We start from the raw sequence: 24,167 nt of genomic DNA, 5'->3' as shown, positions 1-24,167 counted from the left end.
AGTATACAGTACTGGGAAAATGGATTTAGAAGTATAGCAGGGAAAGCGGTCCCATTGATTTATATTGGGACAGTCTTTAAAAATGCACGCTTATTAAGATTTACATATGTATACCTTTAAATGCACATTTATACTAGAAATAGTCCATTCAGTGAAGTAATCTTATCCCTGCATCGTTCCCATCAATAAGGGCAAAACCATGCTAAACTGTTTGTAGAAGTACAATCAGCTTTGTTTTAGTAAGCAAACATTAGTGGAAAAAAAGATTTATCTGCACTGTGAATCTACTTATAAAGCCTTGTGAATGATAACAGGCTAGGTGTGGTTTACATGAATAGGAAGATTTGGGAAAGTTAAAGCAGAACTAAGTAACTCATGCCCCTAGAGGTGATAAGCATCACTGCAGGTGTTGTAGCATGTTGTTTTACTCATCAATTGTCCGTGAGAATAAATACTACGCTGACCTAAAAGACAAAGGGAGAGAGGGATAATGTACATTGTGCACATTGTGTAAATACACAATGGAGACAATGTTATTTCACTCTAACTTGGCTGTTAACACTGCTAAAGTGGTGCAAGCCCGCAGTTTGCTTTGCCTGTTAGCCTGTTAGCTTCTTATTCGTGATTCTATTAATGTGTATTGCGCCTCAGACCCGGAGGCAGGGAAGTTGCAAGCGTGGTTTTCTGGCCCGAGACACCAGGGGGAGATGAAAGACCCCCCAATCATCCCATTAACACTTGTATTAGAGGGACTACAAAGGATTTATTAAGGTAAACAAGTTACTTAGTTCTGCTTTAAATGGAAAGTTGTGAAAAGTATAGGGTTTGATTTGACCAATAAATATATATAAATATATTTCTTTTCAACTTTCCATGATAAACATACCGAAGGTAAACATACACATTAAAGAGGCAAATGGAGGATACATTTGTGAAAAAAAAAATTGACAAAATCAACACACACTCACACCGTCATAATTAGCTCTATGGCAGCAATGAAGATGGGGCCTATTCTTCTCCCACCTGGGCACAATTTACTGACTATCTCACTTGAGTCGAGCACCCACTGGCAATTAACACTGCGCCTCAGTCAGTCAGCTATCAGGCGCTCAGCAGCGGGAGGCTTTGTTTTTGGGTGAAAGACTGCCAAAATGCAGTATTCTTCATCGGATAATGGGAGTGATTTTATGAGCACTCTCCAGCTCTCTATTTAGAAACAAGATATTCACAGTTCAGAAAGCAATTCAAACAGCTGTGGAGTCTTATTTATGGATCACGTTGCGAAAAAAAATAAAAATCTAAATCAATAAACAAGTAAAGTAATGTTCTTTTGTGCGTACATACTTAAAGATACATTACACAATTTTGTCTTTTGCTACAATGTTACTATTACAGCTTTGCTTAGATTAAAAATAAGTCACTGAAGCTCATCTTAATTAGGATGTATCTGAATGTATGTGCAACAATGAAAAGCAATAACATCCAACACAATGTCAACCATTAATAACATGCCCTTTAAATTAATGAACATTTCCCTAACGTCTTTCTAATAGCAAACTTCACTTATTGCCATTATTTATTTCAAATACGTATTTTTCATCTCCGCGGTACACCGTTCGCCTCTGAGCATAATTACCTAACTCAAGCGTAAAATGGAAACAAACCTGAATTCTCATTAAGATGAGCATAAGACAGAAAGTGTTTCTTCGTCTGTAACAAGCGGTCTACTTGGTTGAGGACAAAGCCTAAAAATGCATTTGTGTTTAGAAGGTAGAATAAAATAGACATGTCAATTTGGCCCAAAAAATGTACTTTGACAATTATAGTTGTCAATATGATGTCCCCATGATCTATGATTAGATGTGGACCTCTCAGTTTTACACTGTCTGTCACTAAGCAAGAAGACTCACATTTTAAAAGATAAAAAGGACCTTAAAGTGACAACAATCTCCAATAATTGCTCGTCTGAGACCCTGGGTGAAGACTGACAGACGAGTTCAAGTTTGCCTGATAATTAAAGGTGCGCGTGGCACAGTAATTAACACCTTATTCGGGCTTATAATGTGATGCAGTGTAATCCATCAGCGATCGAGCTGTCATTTCCCTCCACCTCAACATTTTCGGGTCTGCTCGTGTCAGTCTGAGAGCGGCATTAGCATTAGCGACATTAGCATGGTAAATACATGCAGATGACATTCACTCCCCGCTAACCTTTCAGGAGCCATTTACATCTAGATTAATGGATTAATTGGCTGAAGCTCGTTAGAGACAAAGTGTCGTCAAAGGAAGCGCGCTCGCGTTAGCCTTAGCACTCAGCTGTCATCTGGAAGACACGTATTCACACACAGGCGCTGTTGATTAGGACTTGTGAATGAGGTACTTAATGCAAAAATATGTCATGTTTTTAACCTCCAAGTCGAGAGAAATACTGCATAAGAGAAATCATTTTAGGTGAAGAAGTACTGCAACAGTGCTTACTGACGTGGAAGTAGAAAGTAGAATTAAATTAACCACTATCAGTGCTACAGTATAATCCATCCAACATTAGATAGATAAATAGATAAATAGATAGATAGATAGATAGATAGATAGATAGATAGATAGATAGATAGATAGATAGATAGATAGATAGATAGATAGATAGATAGATAGATAGATAGATAGATAGATAGATAGATAGATAGATAGATAGATAGATAGATTTCAAAGTACTTTCATTGTAATGAGATTATACACACTATATCATATAACCTCACAGTTGGAAACAAAAACCTGAGATTACAGCATAAGGTGTCGACATATCAATGTAACAGGGCCACCGCCACAGAAGCAGCTGAGAAAGCACTGGACTGACAGGAGTCAGAGCTTGGCTGCATTAATCAGCCTGGTTTCTCTAACGCTCCTCCCGGCTCTGCTCTTTGGCATCACCTTCAGCGGCTGAAATTGAAAACTTAATGGCAGAAGACTAGCCGAGCAGAAGAAATGGAAAAATTGTTGGGATGTATCACAAGGCAGGGCCCTGCTGCCTTCACCTTGACAAATGCCAGTGCCTGCGATCTGCACTGGGACAGATGAGGGGAAATGAATGGGGCGGGGGCGGGGTCTGTAGGTGATGACTACAGTAATCTGGTCGGACACTACGTCTGACATTTTCTCAGAGCACAGCGACATGCCTCAAACCCCTCTCTGCATATCGGTGTCCGTGTGATCGGAGCAGGGCACAAAATGAGCAAGGGTGTGTAATTTGTGAGAAAGGTCAACGCTCATCTCCACTGTATCCTCAACCTTTATAGGCTGGAACCTTTGTCCATAAACAACTTAGGGTGTCCAGGGCTCCAGAGCAGAGGCACCAGGAAAAGATGGGATGACCACCAACTTCATCATGTTTATTCTTGTGAATGATCTTTTACTCTTGCCTGTTTGCCAGGGTCTGGGTTGCTTGGATCTTAGGCTGTGTACAGATTAATTCACAGTGGGCCAATTTAGATTAATGAATCTGGGTGCCCTAACATTTATTTTTTTGTTTATGTTTTAGATATTAATTTGAAATAGTGTTCATGTTTGAAAAGGGAGATCCTGTGCTGGTCAAGAATTAGCCTGGAGCGCTCTCGGCAGGCAGCAGTTGAAATGACGTGATAAAACATTGAATTCATCACCTTTAGCACCAGCACACTGCAGAGCTGGAGATGGTTTATAGACTTTACAAAATTTAGAGGACAGTTTTGTGTTCCATCTAAATCACCACTGGCTCCCAAAGCATCATTACATCATTTAAAATGAAAAATATTGTATCAAACATCATTCTCTATTGAAAACAGCATTTACATATGAACCAGTTTTTAAATGTTTAATCAAAAGCACCATTCCTTTTGTCAATAGGAGCAATCACTGTTGTTGTTTCACTGAATATTTTTGGTGACTTCATTTACAGATCTGTTACTGTCTTTTTATTTAATCCATGTATGTTGCCTACCAGAGCCCCGGACGTGATGGCATTGCGATCGCTTGACAACAATGACCCAGATTTATAACCTTTAGCCCAACAATGTCCAGCTCCAGTTCTGAGCATGCTCAGTCGTGTTGGCATTCAGCTAAAGGCCTGATTACTGAGGCCTGACCATCTTTGATCATTACACACCAAATCTGCATACACAACTGCAGCCCCCATCCCAACTAAATGACCCTTTGCCCGCTTATATTCACACTCACACACACACACCACGGTCCATGTCACTCTGAATGACACTATTACTAAGTCAAGCGCCGCAGCTCAACGTAAAATGTCACCAGTCCTTCCCGTAAATGAGAGGAGGGACCTTTTCTTTTGTCTACGGCTATGGCAGAGTCAGGGATGCATGGAAAAGGACATCATGGATCACCGGTGTCTCCAGTTCATTTTGTGTGTTGACAACAAAGATGACATTTAGCTTGTTAAAGTGATTGTTTAAAAGATATACATCAATTTACCCGGGCTCTATATGACGCATTTGCATGTTTATGAGTTTCTGTGTGAGCTGCTCCTGCTCTGGTCAGCGTTTCTTCAGTCTGACTTGAGGTTTGCTAATGAACACTGCTCTCCTGACTGACGGTCTTCTCCCTGTGTGTTCACCTTTCATTGGCAAAACCACACACATCAAACATGCCAGCTTGAAAATAGAAACTATATGTGGGACTCCAAAATAGGCTGAACTTTTTTCCACAATTGTTCAGTCCCATCTTACCAGACTGAAGGAGTACTTATAACAGGTTCCGATAGAATGAGAACGATCTGCATTTCCAGTCTCGTACAACCTCCACGCAAACTGCGGCGTGCTTATCATGTCATTAAACTGCAGAGTGGAACAGACACCTTTAGTTTCTGCTGCAACATGTGATGAAGCCAGGCCTCGTCAGACAGCGGCGCGGAGATAGACATTTATATTGTTCCGCTCCGGGTTTTCACTCTGAAATGACACTGAGAGGTCTCTGCTCAGTGAACACATCGCGGATATGACTCCTCTGACATCCACTCACTATGTCTCTATACTTGCAAGTATCTCCGAATCTCCATACAACCCAAGAAGAGCAGCAGATAAGAGGGGCACTTTCCACTGTCTGGGGCTGCAACTGCAGATAGGACAAGAAACATTATAGGTTTCCACTTCCGTAACTATTGCTTACAAGGATTTCTAACAGCAGTACTTTAGAGTTGGAATTGTACGCTCCTAGATGGTGAGACAGTGGATACAATACACAAATGGCCGAACAAAAGTTGAGTTTGTTGCAATATATTTGAAGCTTTTTTTCTTGCAAAGGCTGGGTTTACTAACAGTTTTTTAGGCAAGGCAAGGCAACTTTAAGATAATGCGAAATTACAATCAGGTTTGGTTTAGGCAAAGCACATATATAGAGACATCAAGACATGGGAAATACACGATGACCGGCCATTGACCGTGGGGTGGGGCTGAAGAAACGTATTGAGGCAGACGCAGAACGACGGGGGCGTGGTTAGGGAGGGGGTATGTGTGTACGGTTATTTACAGTCTGAAAGTCAGTCTTGTGCAAAATATGACCCACAGAGCTCAGTCCTTATCTGGTTTAGCTCCGTGGCTTGGCCTTGAAGGGAAAGTGTTGATGGCGTTGGAGAGATAAGTGGTCCAGCAGCTTCAAACTTCCTCTCTTAGGAGGAAGAGAATTATTCCAGTAAAAATTTACTTTTTTCTTGGTCTCAGCATTAGTTCAGTTCTCCAGTGCAGGTAGTTCCCTTCATAGTTCATTCCTTTTCCTCTTTTTTATGTGAGTTTGTGCATTGTACACACAATTATTCTGGCAACCATCCAAGCCATTTTTACTTTTGGAGTAAAATAACTGTCCCACAGATAGTAAAAAAGCCAAAAAGTTTCATTTGTCAGCACCAAGCCTGGAGAAATAGACCAATTTTCATCAGGAATGGAAACATAATTTGCTGTTGAAGGCAAAAGCAAAAAAAAGGGGGGGAAAAAAACAAGCATTTACCAATCATTATGCAAAGCCACATATTCATTTAGGCTCTATAATATACCCCAGCAGCAGCGTTCTTTCTTTCACTCCCTCCATGCCTGGTATTGTGAGTGTGTTAAGTTGAATTCTTGGGCCTGTGGTTACCAGATGCTTTGAAGTCCCAAGAGCACCAGTGCCATCGAGCAACAGGCCTCCCTCTACTTCGACTGAAAAGAGACTATAAAGGAGAAAAGTAAACAGCCAATGATAGCCAGAATGAACAAACTGCACTCCTTCCCTCTGGACTTCGCTGAATTCCTTGCTAAATTACCCTGGACACTGCAATGAAATGCTTTCTGAGCCTCGCACTAGTCGCAAGCAGCCTGCGTATTGTATTGTTGTTTATACATATTCATCGCTGACTTTGAAAGAGCCTGCCTTTGAACTGGCGTCTCTTCCTACTCTCCCACTTCCTCTTTCACTTCATCGCATTTCCCTCTCAGCTGCTGTTGTGATGTGAGATTGCTTCAAGGCTTCCTAGCATGTGTTAATTAGCTTTGTAGCTTTCCTGTTTCGTTTATATCAAGGTTATTGAAAATCATTGAGAGTCAACACAGAGCTGCTTGGAATCCAGACTAAGGGAATCCCAGTGTGTAGCTATCTCATGAGTAAATAGCAGTTGTGGAGATTTTTTTAGAAACATATTATTGTAAGTTATTGATTCTTTTTCATCCAGTTATTCATGTAAGGGATTACAAGTGTAACAACAAATAGGTGCTTAAACAAACAAACAGATAAACGAGTGCATATTTGGGACAAGCTCTCAGGTGTCTTACCTATGACAACAACAGTACAAATTGCGGGGAATGGGATTAGAACCATTAATCTTCTGGTTAATGAGTCCTTTACCTATTATGCTACCAGTTTTAACAGTCTAGCACAGGGGTGTTGGACTCATTTGGGTTGTGGGCCGAAATCCATATAATGTAATCAGGATAATACTATTGAGTAAGCATGTGTCCAATAACTAAATAATAATGAGCTGTGATTTTAAAATAGTGCTGATTTGGTCAAAAGCCCGACAGGACTGTCATAAATAATAATAATGGCTTACACTTGTATTGCGCCTAACACGCCTGTGTCACAAGTTTCTCAAAGTACACTGTAGTCATTATTCATTCACTCCACACTGTGATGGTAAGCTGCTATTGTAGCCACAGCCGCCCTGGGGCAGACTGACCATTTACCACCTGGCTATAATGTGTTGTTTATATCCTGATCTCTTGTCAGTGCCCTCTACTGGACACGTGTGGAATTCTTTCCTTTTTTTAAGCTTAAGTTGCCCCCTAGTGGCTGGAAAGAACGTCCTGGTTATTTCCTTAAAAAAAAAATCATAACTCCTTACAGGAATGGGCGAGACTTGTTTTTTTGAGGCTTATTCCGAAATTTGTGCTCTACAAGTCAGGGACCGGATTAAATCATCTTGTGTGATTTGGCTTCTAAAAATTAAGATTCACATTGCAAATTTGATGCAAGTCCCGGAGCATGTTCACACACATTTTACGAAACGTTTGTGGCGGTGTAAACTAAACAGGGTTCACAGGGTTTATGCAGACCCCATTTAGACCATCATTTTTTGTAGTTTGTGGTGTGACATCGCATACCTAATGTCGTTGCAGACTTTGAGATTTGGATTCTGTCTCTATAGATCGTTCAGCCTGACAGACATGAGTGCTTACCTCTCTGCCAATGTGCCACACTCCTACACTGTGGAACGCTATAGGTGACAGAGGCCTGGTCTGTCCAACAATATACCAAAAAATCTTGTGTTAACATTATGATACAAGACATGTCTCGCTGCAGATCTCGCTCCAGGCCTGACCCCTTGTTTTCTAGCGCTCGGTGTATGCTCCAAAACGGCGAAGTGCCAGAGAGCCCACAGCCAAAACGTTGCAACGGAGGGAGCCTCTTCACTAACCCAAAGTGACAAGGGAGAGCAGAGCCCTGATGCAATGGAAGATGAGTGCTAGTCCAGAACAAAGCTGTGTACCGTTTAACTCTTTACTTGACCCCCCCGCCCCGCCCGACACAAACAGAGGGCGCAGCAGATTGGCGGTCAAATCACAATCCTCGGCAATGGCTCTGCGCGCCGCGAGGCTTGTTGTCGTCTGCAACACCAAGCCACTGCTCCAATTGTGAGTGTGTGAAATGGAAAGCCAGCGATATGCTTCCTGAAATGGGACCGAATAAACAGACTCACGCGCCGCCACAATGCCCCGCGCAGACAAACACATATTTAGCCAGGGAGGAAATGATGCGTAATAATCTTTTAAGGCAAAAGACCTGCTGTTGCCATTGAGGAGATTTTTCCAAGTGTGTCCATTGGATTCTCTTGTGTGGTGAGATGGAAGGGCTCTCGTGGCCACTTATATAATAGGCCGGGACAAACAAACAGAGCACATCGAAGGGGGCAAGAAGCAGGCCAGGGTTTCAATGAATCCACAGCATCCAGCCTCAACTGTCTGGCAGAAAACTGTGGAAGATAACAAAAATGTGCAATACTGTTGGAACCGAGGATGAAATGTGTCACAAGTCAGGGCAACAACAAGCCAGATGCCATTCTTGCGCTGTCAGAATAACTTGGATTTGTTTTGGCATAAGAACATTGCTTTAGGCTGTTTCTAAGCATTCAGAACTCAGGAGTCACATCTGCAAATGATTGGGATGAGGTCTTTGGCAGTTTTTCGTATCAGATGCCCGTCCAAATGCGGCTCTCTTCTTTTCTCTCTTCATTTGGAACTTGTACATATGGCTCAACTGGACCCCGAACTTTCTACACCAAATGGAAAACCTTTGTTAACACTGTGCCTATTAAAGCAAGCACAAACAAGCTGTAGATAATGTTAAAGTAATGTATATCGGGGTCTGGTGGTTCAAATGTCTGGTCAAATGAAAACCGGTAACTAAATTACTCAAAGGCAAAGACTGGAAAGTGAAAGAAGACGCACAGCATGGAAAACTTTGAACCGTATTGGACACTGGTGGTCAGGGATAAATGCAAATGGAATACAATAACCATTAGGTTTAAAATGTGGCCTTCATAGGATAAGGCTTAAAGGTATGACTAGCACCAACAATGAGCCGCAAAACATGCCGTTCCAACAGTGATAAAATCTCAGCACCTATATGTGTTTACAACATAGCTTGAGCATTGTAATAAGCACTATGGCCTTGGCAACTCTGAGGATTGTGTATCTTGATAAATCTTGCAAGAATGCAAACCTGCGTCTCTCCTCAATGAAACAAAAGAACAGCTGCCAGCAATGGCAGAGCACGCAGCGGCGAAACCCAATAGACATCAGCTTGCTTTTGTAGGATCAAATTAGTGTAGCAGGAATTTCACACTGATCGCAGATAGGAGCTGCTTCACCTGCTGCAGTCCATTCTAATGACAGATGAAAGAGTGACTTAGTGAGATGAGATCTGCCTCTCCGTCTTTCTGGAAAAGCTGAGGACGGCCATAACACATACAGTAATCCTCATGCTGACTGACACGTCCATTCAGCCACAAAACTGCACTTCCACTAAAACTATTTTGTCCCTGACAAAGATCTGTTGACATCTGACGTGCTGATAAGGATGATGAAATATCAAAATATGTCTCCTGCAATATACACTACAGCCTATGCAACACTATGTAATACACATAACACTGCAGCCATTAGGCTGATGACTGCAGATGCAGTTGGTGTCCCATTGCTCAGGCCAGACACATTTCATATGTTCATTTGGCGGCGCCAGTGAAAAAACATCCTCGCTTTCACAAACATATCTGGCTTCTTATGCACATACAGCCTCACATGCCAGTAGAATAATGACAGTCTAATACAAGAGCACAGGCTCTTAAAGCCCTTCAACACACTCCACGCTCTGTATAAACAATACCAACCGCTCCGGCTTCCTCTCTTCCCCTGATAGACACAGACTGATGATCGTTCAACAAAGACTGTGTTCAAAAGAAAGCACAACATCTGACAATAACTTTTCAACTGGGACCATCAAAAATGCTGTCAATTTGCAATTTGAATTTAACATCTTAAAATCACTTCATAAAAAATAACTTAACTAAACATTAAATAACACAGCTAAAAAAAGAAAGAAAGAAAGCTACACAAACTTTCATTAACTCATTTAACATCAAAGTCAATCGTCCTTCATATGGGACGACTCTTAACAACAATTTGTAAAAGTTTACGGGAGCTCCTCAGGAGGTCAGTCTAATTAACGTTTCCCAAAATAAACCTTGTCTAGACTGCACAATTTTCATTCACATTAACATTGACAGCAGCTGAACAGGATGGGCCTTTGTCAGAGCTGGATTCACCACTGTAAATATGTTTTCAGCTTCTTAAAAGTGTGACCTAGCCCGTGCACCATCTATCTGTTAACACTGCAGGCCTGGACAGTGAGCCTGTGGAGGGGCCTCCTGATGGCTGCGCATAAGGGCCTGTTGGTGCAGCTGTCCCACCACAGGGTAACACAAGACCTTATTAGAGTCCATTAGACGTCTCGGAAACTAATAAGAGATTGTCAAATACATCCAAAACATTCACACAAGTCACAAAGACAGGAAAGGGAAGGAGGGGAGGGGTCACTGGGGGCACGAGCTGACGCTTTCTGTAATGTGTCTGCGCAATTTGTTTTGAAATGGCATTCATTTAAACACAAGGCAAGTCAAAAACATCATGGAAAGTATTATATTCCCAGTGTATCCGATGTTTTTTAACACAATGACTGATTAATTGGATGGTCTTTTTGATGAACGTTGTTTTTTGATTTGTTTGTCTTTTTGGATTTGATCAACTATTACGGTGTGTATTTTCTATTGTGAATTTTGTTTGTTGTTTTCTTTGATGTAACGCTGTTCATTTCAACACTGCACACTATAGAAGGTACATTTGTGTCTTATAAATCAAGAAAAACCGTCATAGCAAAGTTCTTCTACTTTTTATCACTCTGCATCCTACATGACTGTGTCTGGCAAAGGAAACTTCCAAATGGACAACGGGCAATAATACACACAACGGTGTAGCGTAATGTTGTGATCTGGACAGTGTTGTGCTTTTTAATCTAAGCTACTAACCCAAAACAAAACCAGAGATTTCCGCACAGCTGAGGCAGGCTTACGACACGGAGCCCACAGTCCCAGAAAAAGAGCTGCTTCCCTTGGCCCACAGCAGGGGCATGACCTGGGCCGCTGCCTTTGATCCTTGATTAACACTAGACATGACTCAGGAGAAGAGATCATTTTCGGAACAGGCACAGGGCTAGCAGAGCAAAAGGCACTTTTTGCTCTGCACTAAAATGCGAATTGGGTTGCTAGTGCTTTTATTAAGGAACATACACTATAATGCTATATCAAATGCTATTGCTATTGTACTACAAAGACTGGTGTAGTTCGGATTTATGCATCCTATTATGAATATACAGTGTCCTCAGCAAATACAGCAGACCAGCAAGACTTGACCTCGTTTCACAACTTGTAATGAATGCATTGGCAGTCTATAGAAGCTTCAATTAAAGTTTGTCATCCCACCGAGGGTTTTCAACAAAGTGGTTCTTACGTTTCGAAGATGAAAGGCCCCGCAAAGTCATTTAACCCTTGAACCCATTGACTGCTGAAATCATATGGGGAGAAGAAGAGCATAACCAGAGGGACATCGTTTTGCCTAATGTTCTGCATTGAAGCGAAGAGGATCAAGGACAATCAAAAGGCTGTTGAAATCATTATGGCCGCCGCCGTCACCTCAGCTAACCTCCGGGAAACAGGAAACTTAGACGCGACTCAAGAACATTATGAAACACCAGTAGCGTTCTCTTCAAAGACAACTCTCACACTTTCAATTTCTGAGGATGAAATCAAATGTCTGGGAAGTACGAACAACAAAAAGCTAGACTAAATGACTATTGCAAATGTTTCGTACACCGGATCTATCCTCCTTGCTCCACAGACGCCCCCACAAGCTTAACCACAGCCGCCAATCACCATTCACTCCGCCCCTCTTCTTTCTTGTTCTCTATCAATTCAATGATAGCTTCTTTTGATTCTGATGTTTTCCATAGCTAATGAGGTGACATGGAGAGGTTCTGGGGAGCAATGCTTTCTATAGCTGGAAGGGCTGGATTGCACATCAAAGCCTACAGGGAAATTCATACAGGCAAACATACTGTACATACTCGCAAACTATAGGTAATGACTGGGTAGTCCTGGGCTGACATATGAAGCAGCAGCATCGCTTCATCAAATCATGCATGGGAATTCAATCAAGGGCCTTTCCAAGATGAGAGCGCAGAAGATGCATTAGACACAAATGTAATGAAGTGGAAAAGATTGGAGGGACTTACTTTGGCAGGTGCTACTTCTCTCCTCGTAGCCAGGGTTGCACAGACACTTCCCGATCGGGACGAGCCACTCCCCCTCCGTGCTGCAGTACATTCGCGGCGGCTCTTCCTCTTTGGAGTGATTGACGCACGACCCTTTGACCTCCACCAGCGATTGGGAGTCCATCGGCACCGTGTCGGGAAACACGGCCAAGTTTCTCACAGTGTTTGGGCACTTTTTAAAGTAGACGCGGACGGACACGAGCGCCACGCAAGCGCCCACGTCTTGGAAGGCGAGGTAGAAACCCTTTTTGATCAAGGGTCCGACTTCGCGCACTTCAGTGTTGAGTTTCAAAATGCGATCGCCCAAGTCCATCTGCGTAAAACTCTCGTCCGCGGCTATGGTGTCAATCTTGGTGAACATGTGCTCCCTAAAATGGCTGCCCTGGTCGTCATCCGCTTCCAAGTAAAGCAGATTGAAGGTTTCTTTGCAGGTTCCCAAGACGAGCGGAATGGAGTTGCAGTCCCGTAATGTAAACTTGAGCTCTACGTAGATTTTCTGGGCCGACTGGCGAGCGATCCAGTTGGTGCGAAGCCAGTTGTTTTGGCTGTACTCCATAACGTTGCAAACCTGGAAGGTCCGAATAGGTGTGTAGTGCTCGTCCACACCACTGATCTCTTCCCACTGTAAACGGATAGAGATAGAAGGAAAAGGAATGAAAGGCAAAAGGGAGTGAAGCGAGAAGGCACGAGGGTAGATAGAGCAAGGAAAGGTTGAGAGAAAGGTACAGAAAGTCGTAGAGGGTTTGAGATATTTGGTTTGGCGAGAATGTGGAAGGGACAGAGATAAAGGAGAAGGGGGAGATAGAACGGAAAAATAAAGTTATTTCCAGCCTGTAACCATTTACAAATGAATTATTTAGACTCTTACACTTGCTGAATACTAAGCATCTAACAAACACTTAAGGGTGAAAAATCACACTACCAGATCTCAATGCAAAATACCAATTAATTAAAAGTAAACTTGCTGCCTTAGCCAAATTTTCCACTTTTGCTCGACTGTGAAAACACTCATAAAGTGTGATTTACTGGCTCATTTCCTTTAGATTTGTATGCAGCAAGCCTAATTGTGAATAAATATTAGCGAGATCTCCCAGTGTCTTTTCCCACCCCTTTTAACTAAGATCTTTTATACTACAAAGTGAGGACGTTCAAGCTGCAGAGTTGGTTATTTGCATCACAGTTCTACGTCTACGGAAACGTGCTGAATGGACTAAAAAGAGGAACGGAAAAGAAAAAAGAAAATTAAAAGAAGGATCTACGGACGGACAGTATAGACATGTATGAGAGTATACCAGGTTTGAGTCTATCTTACATTTTCCCTCCACTGGGAGAAAGCAATGAAGGGGGGGAGAGGAGAGAAGAGAGCGTGGTCATTCTTTTGTGAATTCAACACAGCGGGAATACTCATTGATCATGTGCTTTGGCTTCGGCTGTCCGGGCAAATAAACAGTGAATGATGATAAATGGACAAAACAGCTAAAAACATTGCCGTCATTGTGGGTAAAATGACAGTCATTAAAACGAATGGGGCGGCATGTGTAAGTGGCCGTTGTTGCGTGTTGTGGAAATGTTTCTGAGAGCTGAAGTTCGGAATGAATGAACGCTTGAAAGTGCCAGAGACAGAGAGAGAGAAGCGAGAGCAAAAAACAATGTAAGGGCAGCGTGAGTGATTGTCCCGCTCGCACATAATGCCTATAATGGAAACACAAACTGCACACATACTGTACATTCACACAGGGCCCATGTGAAGTGTTTAAGGTTTCGTGGCTGGCAGACGCAGCAGGTGCTCTCGGGCCCAGAACACAGGAATTAATGACGGGCTGAGGAGGCGAGAGTCTCTATTTCACGGAGTGTATCGCAGGCCATGTGTGTGAAGTATGTATGAGAGAGTGTGGACTTTGGAAGGGGCGCTCGGACTGGCTTGGATTTTGAGTGAGGGAAGTTTCAAAAGGACACTGGCAAGCTGAACGAGATTAGATGGATGTGTAGATCATTAATGGCTGGCGTTAAATGTGTTTCCACCCTTCTTATCTGTCCTTAATAACTCGCATAATCCTTAACGCTCGAGTAATGAGCCCATTTAATTAGTCTTTTGGCTAAAGGAGTATACCATGCATAATACACTGTTCTGATATCGATCCATCCATCTACCTTCTATCTTCTATTAAACATGCCCAAATTTGCACACAGTTTAAATTTACAAATGAACTCTGAAGAACGAAGAAAATCCAGTGCAGAATACATATTGTTGTTTTAAAATTTGATCGACGACATGCCCTGGAAGATGCCCCCGGCTTCTCTGGCATTTAGATAAAATTACAAGACAACAACACGAGGAAAAATCCAGGCACAAAGTTTCTGTTTAGTCTCCTCTGTCACGCTTCGCTCGGCATCACCTCATTCATCAGCCGAGCTCCTGGTTGGTCCAACAATAACAAAGGGGAAAGTAGCCACCAATCAAGTTAACGGGACTTAAAATAGCGAAAGGTGAAGCCGAGACTTTTCATATCTTTCAGCCAGCTTTACCCGAGAGCTTTAATGACCGGTTCCTGGATTAGGAGAGGAGGGAATGACGATGTGCCGACGTGCAAAAAAAAAAAAAAAAGGGTCGATGACATTAGCCTGACACAACACACGGCAGAAGAAAGGCGAGATCTGACAACATGAGTAATGTGGCTGGCGACAGTGAGTTTGATAAGGCGTATAGGGCGCTTTTAAACATGGCCTGCTCATGCTCTGCAGGGCATTTTTTGTGATGCTATAGGAAAACACTGATATAGACTGATATGGAAACAGGAGGAAAACGGGTTATTTGCGTGAGGCAGCCTTTGCTCTTTGGTCATTTACAATACATTCACATCGTCAGAAAAGTATTGGTCTGTTAGCAAGAAAACCCCCAAAATAAAGCAACGATTGTCTATTATGGTGGATGGGATCAGGCTCAACAAGAGTCTAGTAGCGGTTCGTTCATTATTGAATCATCTGAGACGGGATGATCCCAATAGAAGGTTGAACACCAGGTATTTACCATTGCAATATTGGATCAGCGCCTTTGTGGGGATTTTCCAGTTACCTTCCATTTTTTTCAGAAATATATACAAAAGATCATAATTGATTGGACAACATAAAGTCTACAGTCACATACTTCTCGAGAGTGGTGATGTGCCAGAGTGTGTTGATTCATCGTATGTCCAACATTATTTAGTCTGAGCCGGATTGTAAAACAAAGAAGCGTGATGAAGAAGTGTCTGTGTATCTGTGTCTCATCCCCTTCCAGATAATCCACTTTTTACTCAGCCAAAGTCAATGTTAGCCTCTTGTGTGATGTTAGGCCTCTCAGACCTCTCGAAGAACGCCCGCTGTTAAACTTAAGCCAATGAGAATATGATCTGTTTTACTGGGAAAAAAAGTGCAAAAATTCTGACTTATCATTTTTAACGCACTGAAATAGATCTGGTCGTCAAAAACATTGCCATACATAGAGAACATTACAGAAATAGACATTGATTTGACTTGATTTTGTTGTTGTTGACCGTCATATGGTATAGTCCGAGAAATGGCCATCTTCATAATGCATTAACAGTTCTCAACTGGTGGGTTGTGACATGAAAGTAGGTTGTGGCACCATTTTCAGTGGCACCTAGGGAACATTTCTTTTCACATTTATTGCCTTGTGAATGTGTAAAAAAACGACCAAAAAATGGTTGGCACTGAGCTGAGGAGAAAATTCCAGCTTCTGTGGCTTATTTAAGGCTTAAATCGGCAGTAATCTGTGGGACAAGGCAATATCTTCATTTTTATATGGGTTATATGGCTTGTCATTAAGGGTGATGGTGGGTCCCTATGCCACACCAGTTGAAAACCACTGATCTAATTGCCCTAAAGTGCCGCCAGTAGCGCAGACACCTCCCAGCTTGAACCCACGTAAGTGCCAACAACACGGGTGAATTAGGGTCTCCAAGGTGACTAACCGGGCCTTGTTTCTCTCTGGGGGGCAGTTACCTCACTCCTCATGTCCTATAATTGATATATAACAACAGTCCGGCCCCCTTGCTGCACCAGCCCGAGTGACCCGTGAACCCCGACCCTGATGGCCACAGATAGGGTGAGGTTTGGTGTGAGCCCGTCCCCCCTCTGCTCTCTCTGATCTGTGCTGTAGGTGGAGCAGTTAAGGGGACAGTAAAGTGGAGTGCGGTAACTCGATCTCAACTCGACGGCAACAGGCTCAGCTCAGAGTCACTCGGTCAGCACCCACTTCAAAGTCCTCAAAGACCCAAGAGTCGAACAAGTGTAGGGTAACAATGCGCCGGGCCACACCAGCTGGGGTTAAGGAATTCTGCACACACACAACACGGGGAAATAGCTTTCTCTTTTTGCTATGTTTCTGAAGCTGAGGTGCGGGTACTATGGAGTCATCGTTTGTGGTGCTGTTGTAACTGGTTCTAAATCAGCTTAGACTTAGGGTATATTTTTGATCAATGAACATATCAGGAGGAAACCCATGCAAACACGGGGAACGATACTGCCCGACCTGCGGCGTGAGCGACAACCTGAGCAACCGTGCCGCCCGATTTAGCCCAATAGGTCTTTGTTTACCAGGCTGTTTTAGGCATTCCACATTTCCTCAGTGTCGGTACATGCACAGAACGGTACTTGGTGTAAAAAATAATCATTACTCTGCCATTGTTTATGTGTCGTACATTTTGGTTTCTGATTATTTCTAATAATGTTGTATGCCTTTTTTTCTGCATATTCATAGTGCGATCTACAGGGGGGCCTTTTCAATAACACATGAGCTCGGCTGAGAACCTCATTTGTGTCAACATGAACAAATATTATGTGCATTTCAATGTTTCCACAGCTTCATCATCGCAGATCACGTTATATTTGGACAAAAACGATGAAAAATTAATGCAATGTGATAAATAAAGTCAGTCCCTTTGAATCACTATCACAGTTGTGCTTTTCGTTTCATCGGCATCAAAAGTTTGCATGATCCTTTTCTTTGCGATACTTTCTATAATCAGGGAGTACCGTGTGCTTTGTAGAAATAAAATATTTATCTGATGTGTCGCTGAAAGACTCAACAGCTGCTTTTATGTGTGAGGCACATTCCTGTCAATAACCAAAGGAAAAAAAGGTGTGCGGAAATATTTCATTATTGTGCAGCGCAAAAATGAGCGCCTACAAAATCATATATTCCGTATTTACATTAAACTGGCCTGTCTTGTTCAGTCTATCCATAATTTGTGTTTGTAAATTGAAAGCTTCAAACAGAATTGCAGGCTTATGAATCATGAATCCATACTTTTCCATTACCTCATTGCCTATAGAAAGAAAATCAAGCCAGGCACGAGGCTAGCAGAGCATGCTAGTTTGTTTTTGTGAGCTGCGCAGAGGTCGCAGAGGTCAAACAGCAACAACTGCAGCATATCGCCAGGAGAACCGGGATGGTAAATACGCAACCTAAAATATACACTTGAATCCTTGCTGTGTCCTTTCCTCGTCCCTTTGAACAGCCTCTCCCTCCTAATGCAGAGTTTAGGTTTTGCCCAAGGACACAGAGACATAGACAAACAGCTAAAGCCCCAAAACATATCCTTGAGTTACCTTTGTGGCTGTCCTTAAGAGCATCTTTAGAGATTTCATTTGCTTTCTTCAAGGACGAGATAACTTCAAGCAGAGGATTAAATAACCGGATTGTTTTAGGTGAATAATATAGTTGGAACATGTTGCAGTTTGACTTCTCGGACCTATTTTTATTATTTGATTTGACTAGAATTACAGTAGGGGAAACATGATAATAAGTTATACAGGTTTAGATTTGTTGTTCTGATGGAAAAACGGCATTTTATGTATTAACCTCTCCTGAACCGAGCACATTTTCTCAAGGTTTGGCTTTACCCAAATCTTAAAGCTTCTTGGAGAAAAAAAGTGTCTAAATAGCTACAAAAATGAGACGAAAACAAGGATGAAAACGCACCAATAGAGTGTCAAAAAAGCGATGGAAAAAGTGGCAAAAATGTGTGACGAAAACAACAACAAAGCCAAAAATGAACAATGGAAAAGTGATAAAAAGAGTGATGAAAATGTGACAAAAAGGCCACAAAAATGCAAAAGTGAAGGAAAAAAATGTCCAAACAGTTACAACAACGCTAGGAGAACGCCTCATTTAGATGAATTTAGGGTCTTAGCTTTCAAATGAGGCATTCCACTGGCCTAGAGGCTTTGACCTTATGGATTTGGGTGAAGATGGAGAAAATGTGCTCTGTTAAAGGATCTTGTTTTGTTCTTTACAAGCAGTGAAAGAGGAAGGGAGTGAATTGTTATGGTCAAAACGCTTTCTAACAGATTTCTTCATAGTGAGGAGTTCATATAAGCACGCTTCACAACGTTCAGGCAGCAATACTGTCATTGTACTGTAAACAATAACAGCCTGTAAGTTCAGAAGTAATATTTGAAAGTGGCAATATTTTTGGCGGAGTACAAGGTCAAGCATTTCTCCTGGTCTGTATCCTATATATAACACTACATATACATCCCCCACTTCCTTCCCAGTCCCTTGCCTGGACTCGACCTGCTAATCCGCGTTTATGGATGGGCTTTTCTCCTCTCTCCTCTCTGGTGTAGGGCTGCGGTTCGTGCTGGTCAAGCTGAATTTGCAGAAAGGGCGGCAGCGGAGCAAGGGGGTTCTCCGAGAGCCCTTGAGCGACCAGAAGAAGTGGAAACAGGCGCTTATGTTGAGAGAGAGAGAAAATACAGGCAAACTCTGGCGGGACGAACGAATGGCTCCAGTCCAGCTATATATATTTTAAATCACACTTCATTGTAAATGGTTAGCCCCCACCTACATTATGCTTTCTTTGGAATGTGTAAGTGGGATAAGCCTTGAAAAAAAAAAATGGGCCAGTGACCTTGCAACGGCTACATTCAGAGGCCAAACCACAGACTTAGGTACCAAAGTAAACCCCCCCCCCCCCCCCCCCCAAAAGTGTAAAGTTGAAATAGAACACCACTGTATTAGGGTTTGACGTTAGCAACAGTTTATTGCTTGCAAAAACATCATGCTGATCCAATTGTGTGATGTAATATTTCCTTTTTGTACACACAAAACTCGGAGTAGACTTCAGGAACAACCATCCGTCTGTTTAGCTTTATGCTAACAAATTAAGTTGTTCAGCATGGGAAGAAAAACTAAATACAGTGGGAGGAAAAATGATTGAAAAATGAATTCATTCAAGTTCATAAAGATATTTTGCAGAAAAACCTGAGACATTCACGGGACATTTTGGAGTAAGCAAGTGAACCCTTGTATTAAATAGCTGGCTGACCCTTCTTTAGCAGCAAAATGGCATGGAAAATGATCAGGGTGAGTCGAGGACCATTCCTCTTTACAAAACTGTTGCAGTTCAGCAAGATTCCTGGGTTCACCTCCTTTTTTCACCCTGTCCTGTGAATGGTTCAATTTTGTGGCCATTAAAAATGTGATAAAATTTAAGTTTTTGGGTGGAATTAGTTTAAGCAGACACTGTTTACTCATTCTTATGATTTCGATGAAGATCAGACCACATTTAGGCAGAAATGTGTGAAATTGTTCACATACATTTTCCTGCCACTGTACACTGTGAACCTCGCCTCCTCAGCCCAGATCTGTAATTGTTTAAGGGGTGTCAGAGCCAGAGTCAAACTTAAGAGACAATCGAAAAGGACTGGCTGAAAAGAAAGCTGATTTACATTGAATTTGAGCTCCCTTTAGTTTTGTGGTCAAGTTCATTCCCTATTAAGCAGAAGGTCATTGTGAAGCGGCTAAAGCCAGATTCCAAGGCATTGTTTCCTCTTTAACAAAAACTGCTTTCATTTTGCGTGCAGGCCCTCGATACATTGCGATTAAGCGTCTGAGGGGGAAGAATGCAGTCAAAGCAGTCCGAATGTAATCTTGAAGACAGTTTGTGTTTAGGCCTGAGCCCCTGGACGCTGCCTCCAGCACAGATAACTCTATATCTGGATCACACACTTAGTACATCAGTGACTGTGGACCCGCCGTCCTGGGGAGGTCTTAAGCTCTTAATTTGTTCAGACTCAAGCATGTTGTGTCTCCGTGGGCCTATTGCTGCAGCGCCTCCATTAATATCCATGACTATGCGCGGTTGGCAAGACTGGATGCATGTGGGCGGCACGGTGGACTTTTCTTGCCTCACAGCATGAGGGTCCCAGGTTCAGTCCCCAGTCTGGGCAGATGCCTTTCTGTGTGGTTTGCATGGTCCCTCGTGCTTGTGGAGGTACAGTATCCCCTCCAGTTTCCTCAAATAGGCACTCCAGGTCAGTGTCTTTTCCAAACATTGCCATTATTTGTCTCCAGTCGGTTAGACTACTGTAACGGCCTGCTCACTGGCCTTTCCAAACGTGCTGTTAGACAACTGCAGTACATCCAAAATGTTGCAGCTTGAGTCCTGACCAGAACCAGGAAATACGACCATATTAGTCCAGTGCTCTGGTCTCTGCACTGACTTCCTATTGCTCAGAGAATAAACTTTAAAATAGCTCTGCTTGTGCACAAGTCTCGTCATGGTCTGGCACCAAAGTTTATAGCTGGCATGTTGCAGCCGTGTGAACCATCTCGGGCTCTGAGGTCCTCAGGGAGGGGTCTCTTGGTGGTTCCTAGAGTCAGGACTAAACACGGTGAGGCTGCGTTTCAGTTTCATGCAGTAAAGGTCTGGAACACCCTCCGTGATGACGTGAAACAGGCCTCAACTCTATTTAGTTTAAGTCCAGGCTGACAGCATGATTATTTACTGCTCCCTATGGAAATTGATGGTACTTTAACTTATTTAAATGTTTATAACTTTAATATATACATATTTGTATTCTTATATATTTTGATGAGTTGTATCGATTGATTTGTTTTATTGTGTTTTCGGTGTTGCTGTGAGGCACATGTGCATGAAATGTGCTGTATAAATACATTTGCCTTGCCTTAAAAAAAACATATAATACTGAAGCTGACAAGCCCAAAATACTGTTTTTAAGCCTCAATCAAGCCTGATATGTCTTTAAATGCCATGATGATGATTGTAGAAACAATAAGAACCTTGTGTCATAGTCACACACTACAAAAAGTAAATATCAAGCGTGGATTTAAATTACTTGAATTGGGAACAATCTCTTGTTTTTGAGTGGTTTTCACTTATTTGGGTGGTTTTCACTTACTTACTGATTGGGCCAAAATTACTGCTTGTTTGATGACATTTCAGGCCAGTTCTAATATAATCTTGCTTGGAATAAGAAAGTAAGGCAGCCAATGGGGCAAGAGCAATTTTCTTACCCCATTGGCAAATAAATTAATCTCAAATATAGACAAACTGTATCGAAATTAGTCTCAGAACATTTCAGAAATAGTGAAATAATCCAGTGAAAATGGCCAACAACATTATGAACTAATCCAAAAAACTCAACTTTTGACATTTAACGCTAATAAGGTATTTAAGACATTTAAACGAATCTAGTAATTGACCTTTTGCAGTGTAAAGGATAATAAATGACCTCATGCTCCCAAATATTAAAAAAAATAAATCACTATTTGCAAACTTTATAAGTTACTGTGCCTCAACTTTTCCTTACACCTCTTTCGAAATGGATAATCAATTATAACCATTACATGTTGTTCACATAAAACCTGTTGCCCTGCCGTGTCTAAGCAGCTCTTAATTTGGTTTGTCCGCAGCATGTTGTCTCTCTCCATAGACCTTTAACTGTGGCCTCTCCATCAACTGGAATGAGTGTGTGTGTTTGGGCGTGCTGCCACTGCCACATTATGAGAAATCATTTGTGAGGCGCGTCTGTCTCTCCCGGGGCAGGCTGCTTATCGGAGCAGGATGACGTGAGTAATTACACATGATTCACCTTGAGGACTTGATCATCAGCTCCCTCTCTCATCGTTTCTCCATCCGTCAGTGTGCTCTCCCCATTTTCCTCGGCCTGGGTTTGATGTCTGGCCTTAAAGTCTTTCTCGTTAGATTACCTTGTGTCTTATAATGAAGTCGCACTCCAAAGGGCGTCTATGTGGGGCAGAGGTTGGTGCTGGTAGGGGTGATGATCAAGCATAGCGCAAAAAAGGCATTTGTAATATTGCTATTAAAATCAATACCCCTGCAGGATGAAGACAGACGATTCATAATGTCCACGTTGTCGTAAGGCTTTAAGTATTTCCTTCGCCAAATTGCTATCTCGATATTTAGTGAGGCAACATCCATAGACGCCACCCAGAATTTTGCGATATTAATTCGACACTGGCTTAGGGCGCTATGTGGTTTTTACTTTAAAACAAATTGCAAACACATTCTTGGGACGCTTGGTTGGACTTGGTCTCGTGCCTCTTGGGTCAGTTTTATCATCTCCAATCCCCGCATGATTTTATAAACATGTCTGGCCCTTTCTTCTTGCTCAAAGCCAGTCACATGAAACAAAGCAGACCCTACACTGACTGCGCATCCTCCGACACACATTCCAATGACCACCACTGAATCACTTATATTGGTATGCTTTTTTTTTTCTTTTTCTTTTCCCCCTCTGCTTACTCATACACTCAATATAAAATGAATTTTCGCTTGGAACTGTTCGTGTCTTGACCATTTAACATTTCGTTTTGCGTGTTACGACCGGGCCGATGTTAAGGGGAGCAGCATTTGTCGGCTCAGTGGAACAAATGACTGGATACCTCGAGTCACTGCCAATGAGAAACTGTAACACTTAATAAAGGCAAAAACCAGGAAGTGAACCGTGTGTGTGTGTGTGAGTGGACCAGCCCTGAGGCACAGTAGTCTAACTAGTAAGACAAATAAACACTAAGCTAAAGCTCACTAGAGGGACCTTGGTAGCGGAGAGGTTGATGGATGAGGCGCAGTGCTCGGGCTTTTTTTTTTTTTCATTTTTCTTGCAGTGAAAGCATTGGAAATACGTTTAACAGTTGTTGCATTTTCCTCCCCAGAATAGTTTGTGTCGATGAGAGATTTCAGTTTAATTTGAAACTCGACTTAATCCCAAAGATAGTAGAAGGATTTGGAGTTCTGTGTGGTAAACCTCCAACCCCCCACCTGAACCGAGCACATTTTCTCCAGTTTGGCCGTACTCAAATCTAAAAGCTGCTTGAAAAAAATAGCAACGAGAACGAGAATAGAAATACGAGAATATTAGTGATTAAAAAAAAGCCACAAAGGAGTGACAAAAACGTGCCGGAAAAGCAACAATAACACAATAAAAAAGCATCAAAAACACAACAAAAATGCCAAAAAGCATGGGGGAAAAAAAGCGATGAAGAATAAAGAATAAACACGGCGACAACGCAACAAAAAAGTTACGATTCGTTTTGTAGGTCTTTCAAATGAGGTATTACCCTGGTCTATAGTCTGTAAACTCTCCAGTCGAAAAGCTTCAAGATTTGAGTAAAGGTGAACTGGAGAATGTGTTCCGTTAAAGTGGGGGTTAGGAGGTTTTTTTTCTTTTAAGGGACTAGATGTAAGTTGGCCATTTTACACACACTACTGCCACCTCAGGTCATACGTGTAACTGCACCTTCTATATTAAGCTCGTGCATGACAGCACTTCGGACCTGAATTAACCACTTTTTGAGTGACAGTGCAGGGTTTTAGAGGCAGTTGTGGTGAACAGGTCTGGACTAGGACATGGCTGGAACATGTAGGGGGAGGAAAAAACTTCATTTGTTTATAATAACTTACTATAGCATTCCTTGTAGGTACTGAATACATTTT

General features: G+C 42.2%; 1 protein-coding gene across 3 annotated transcripts in view; it reads right to left on the bottom strand.

Annotated features, from left to right (window-relative positions):
- The window catches only part of epha3 (eph receptor A3), a 116,689-nt gene that overhangs the window by 71,429 nt on the left and 21,093 nt on the right, over nucleotides 1-24,167 (bottom strand). For 2 of the 3 annotated variants that reach the window (XM_079563388.1, XM_079563389.1), the window contains exon 3: nucleotides 12,364-13,024. In XM_079563388.1, coding sequence (XP_079419514.1) covers nucleotides 12,364-13,024 — 661 coding nt within the window. Of the gene's footprint in view, nucleotides 1-12,363; nucleotides 13,025-13,714; nucleotides 13,727-24,167 lie in introns of all 3 variants that reach the window. The other variant, XM_079563387.1, reaches the window with a different exon arrangement.

Source organism: Gobius niger, assembly GCF_951799975.1.
Source record: "Gobius niger genome assembly, chromosome: 9".
In the NCBI taxonomy this organism is placed as follows: domain Eukaryota; kingdom Metazoa; phylum Chordata; class Actinopteri; order Gobiiformes; family Gobiidae; genus Gobius; species Gobius niger.
The sequence above is the reverse complement of the archived record's forward strand: the minus strand, read 5'-3'. Positions and strand labels throughout refer to the sequence as shown.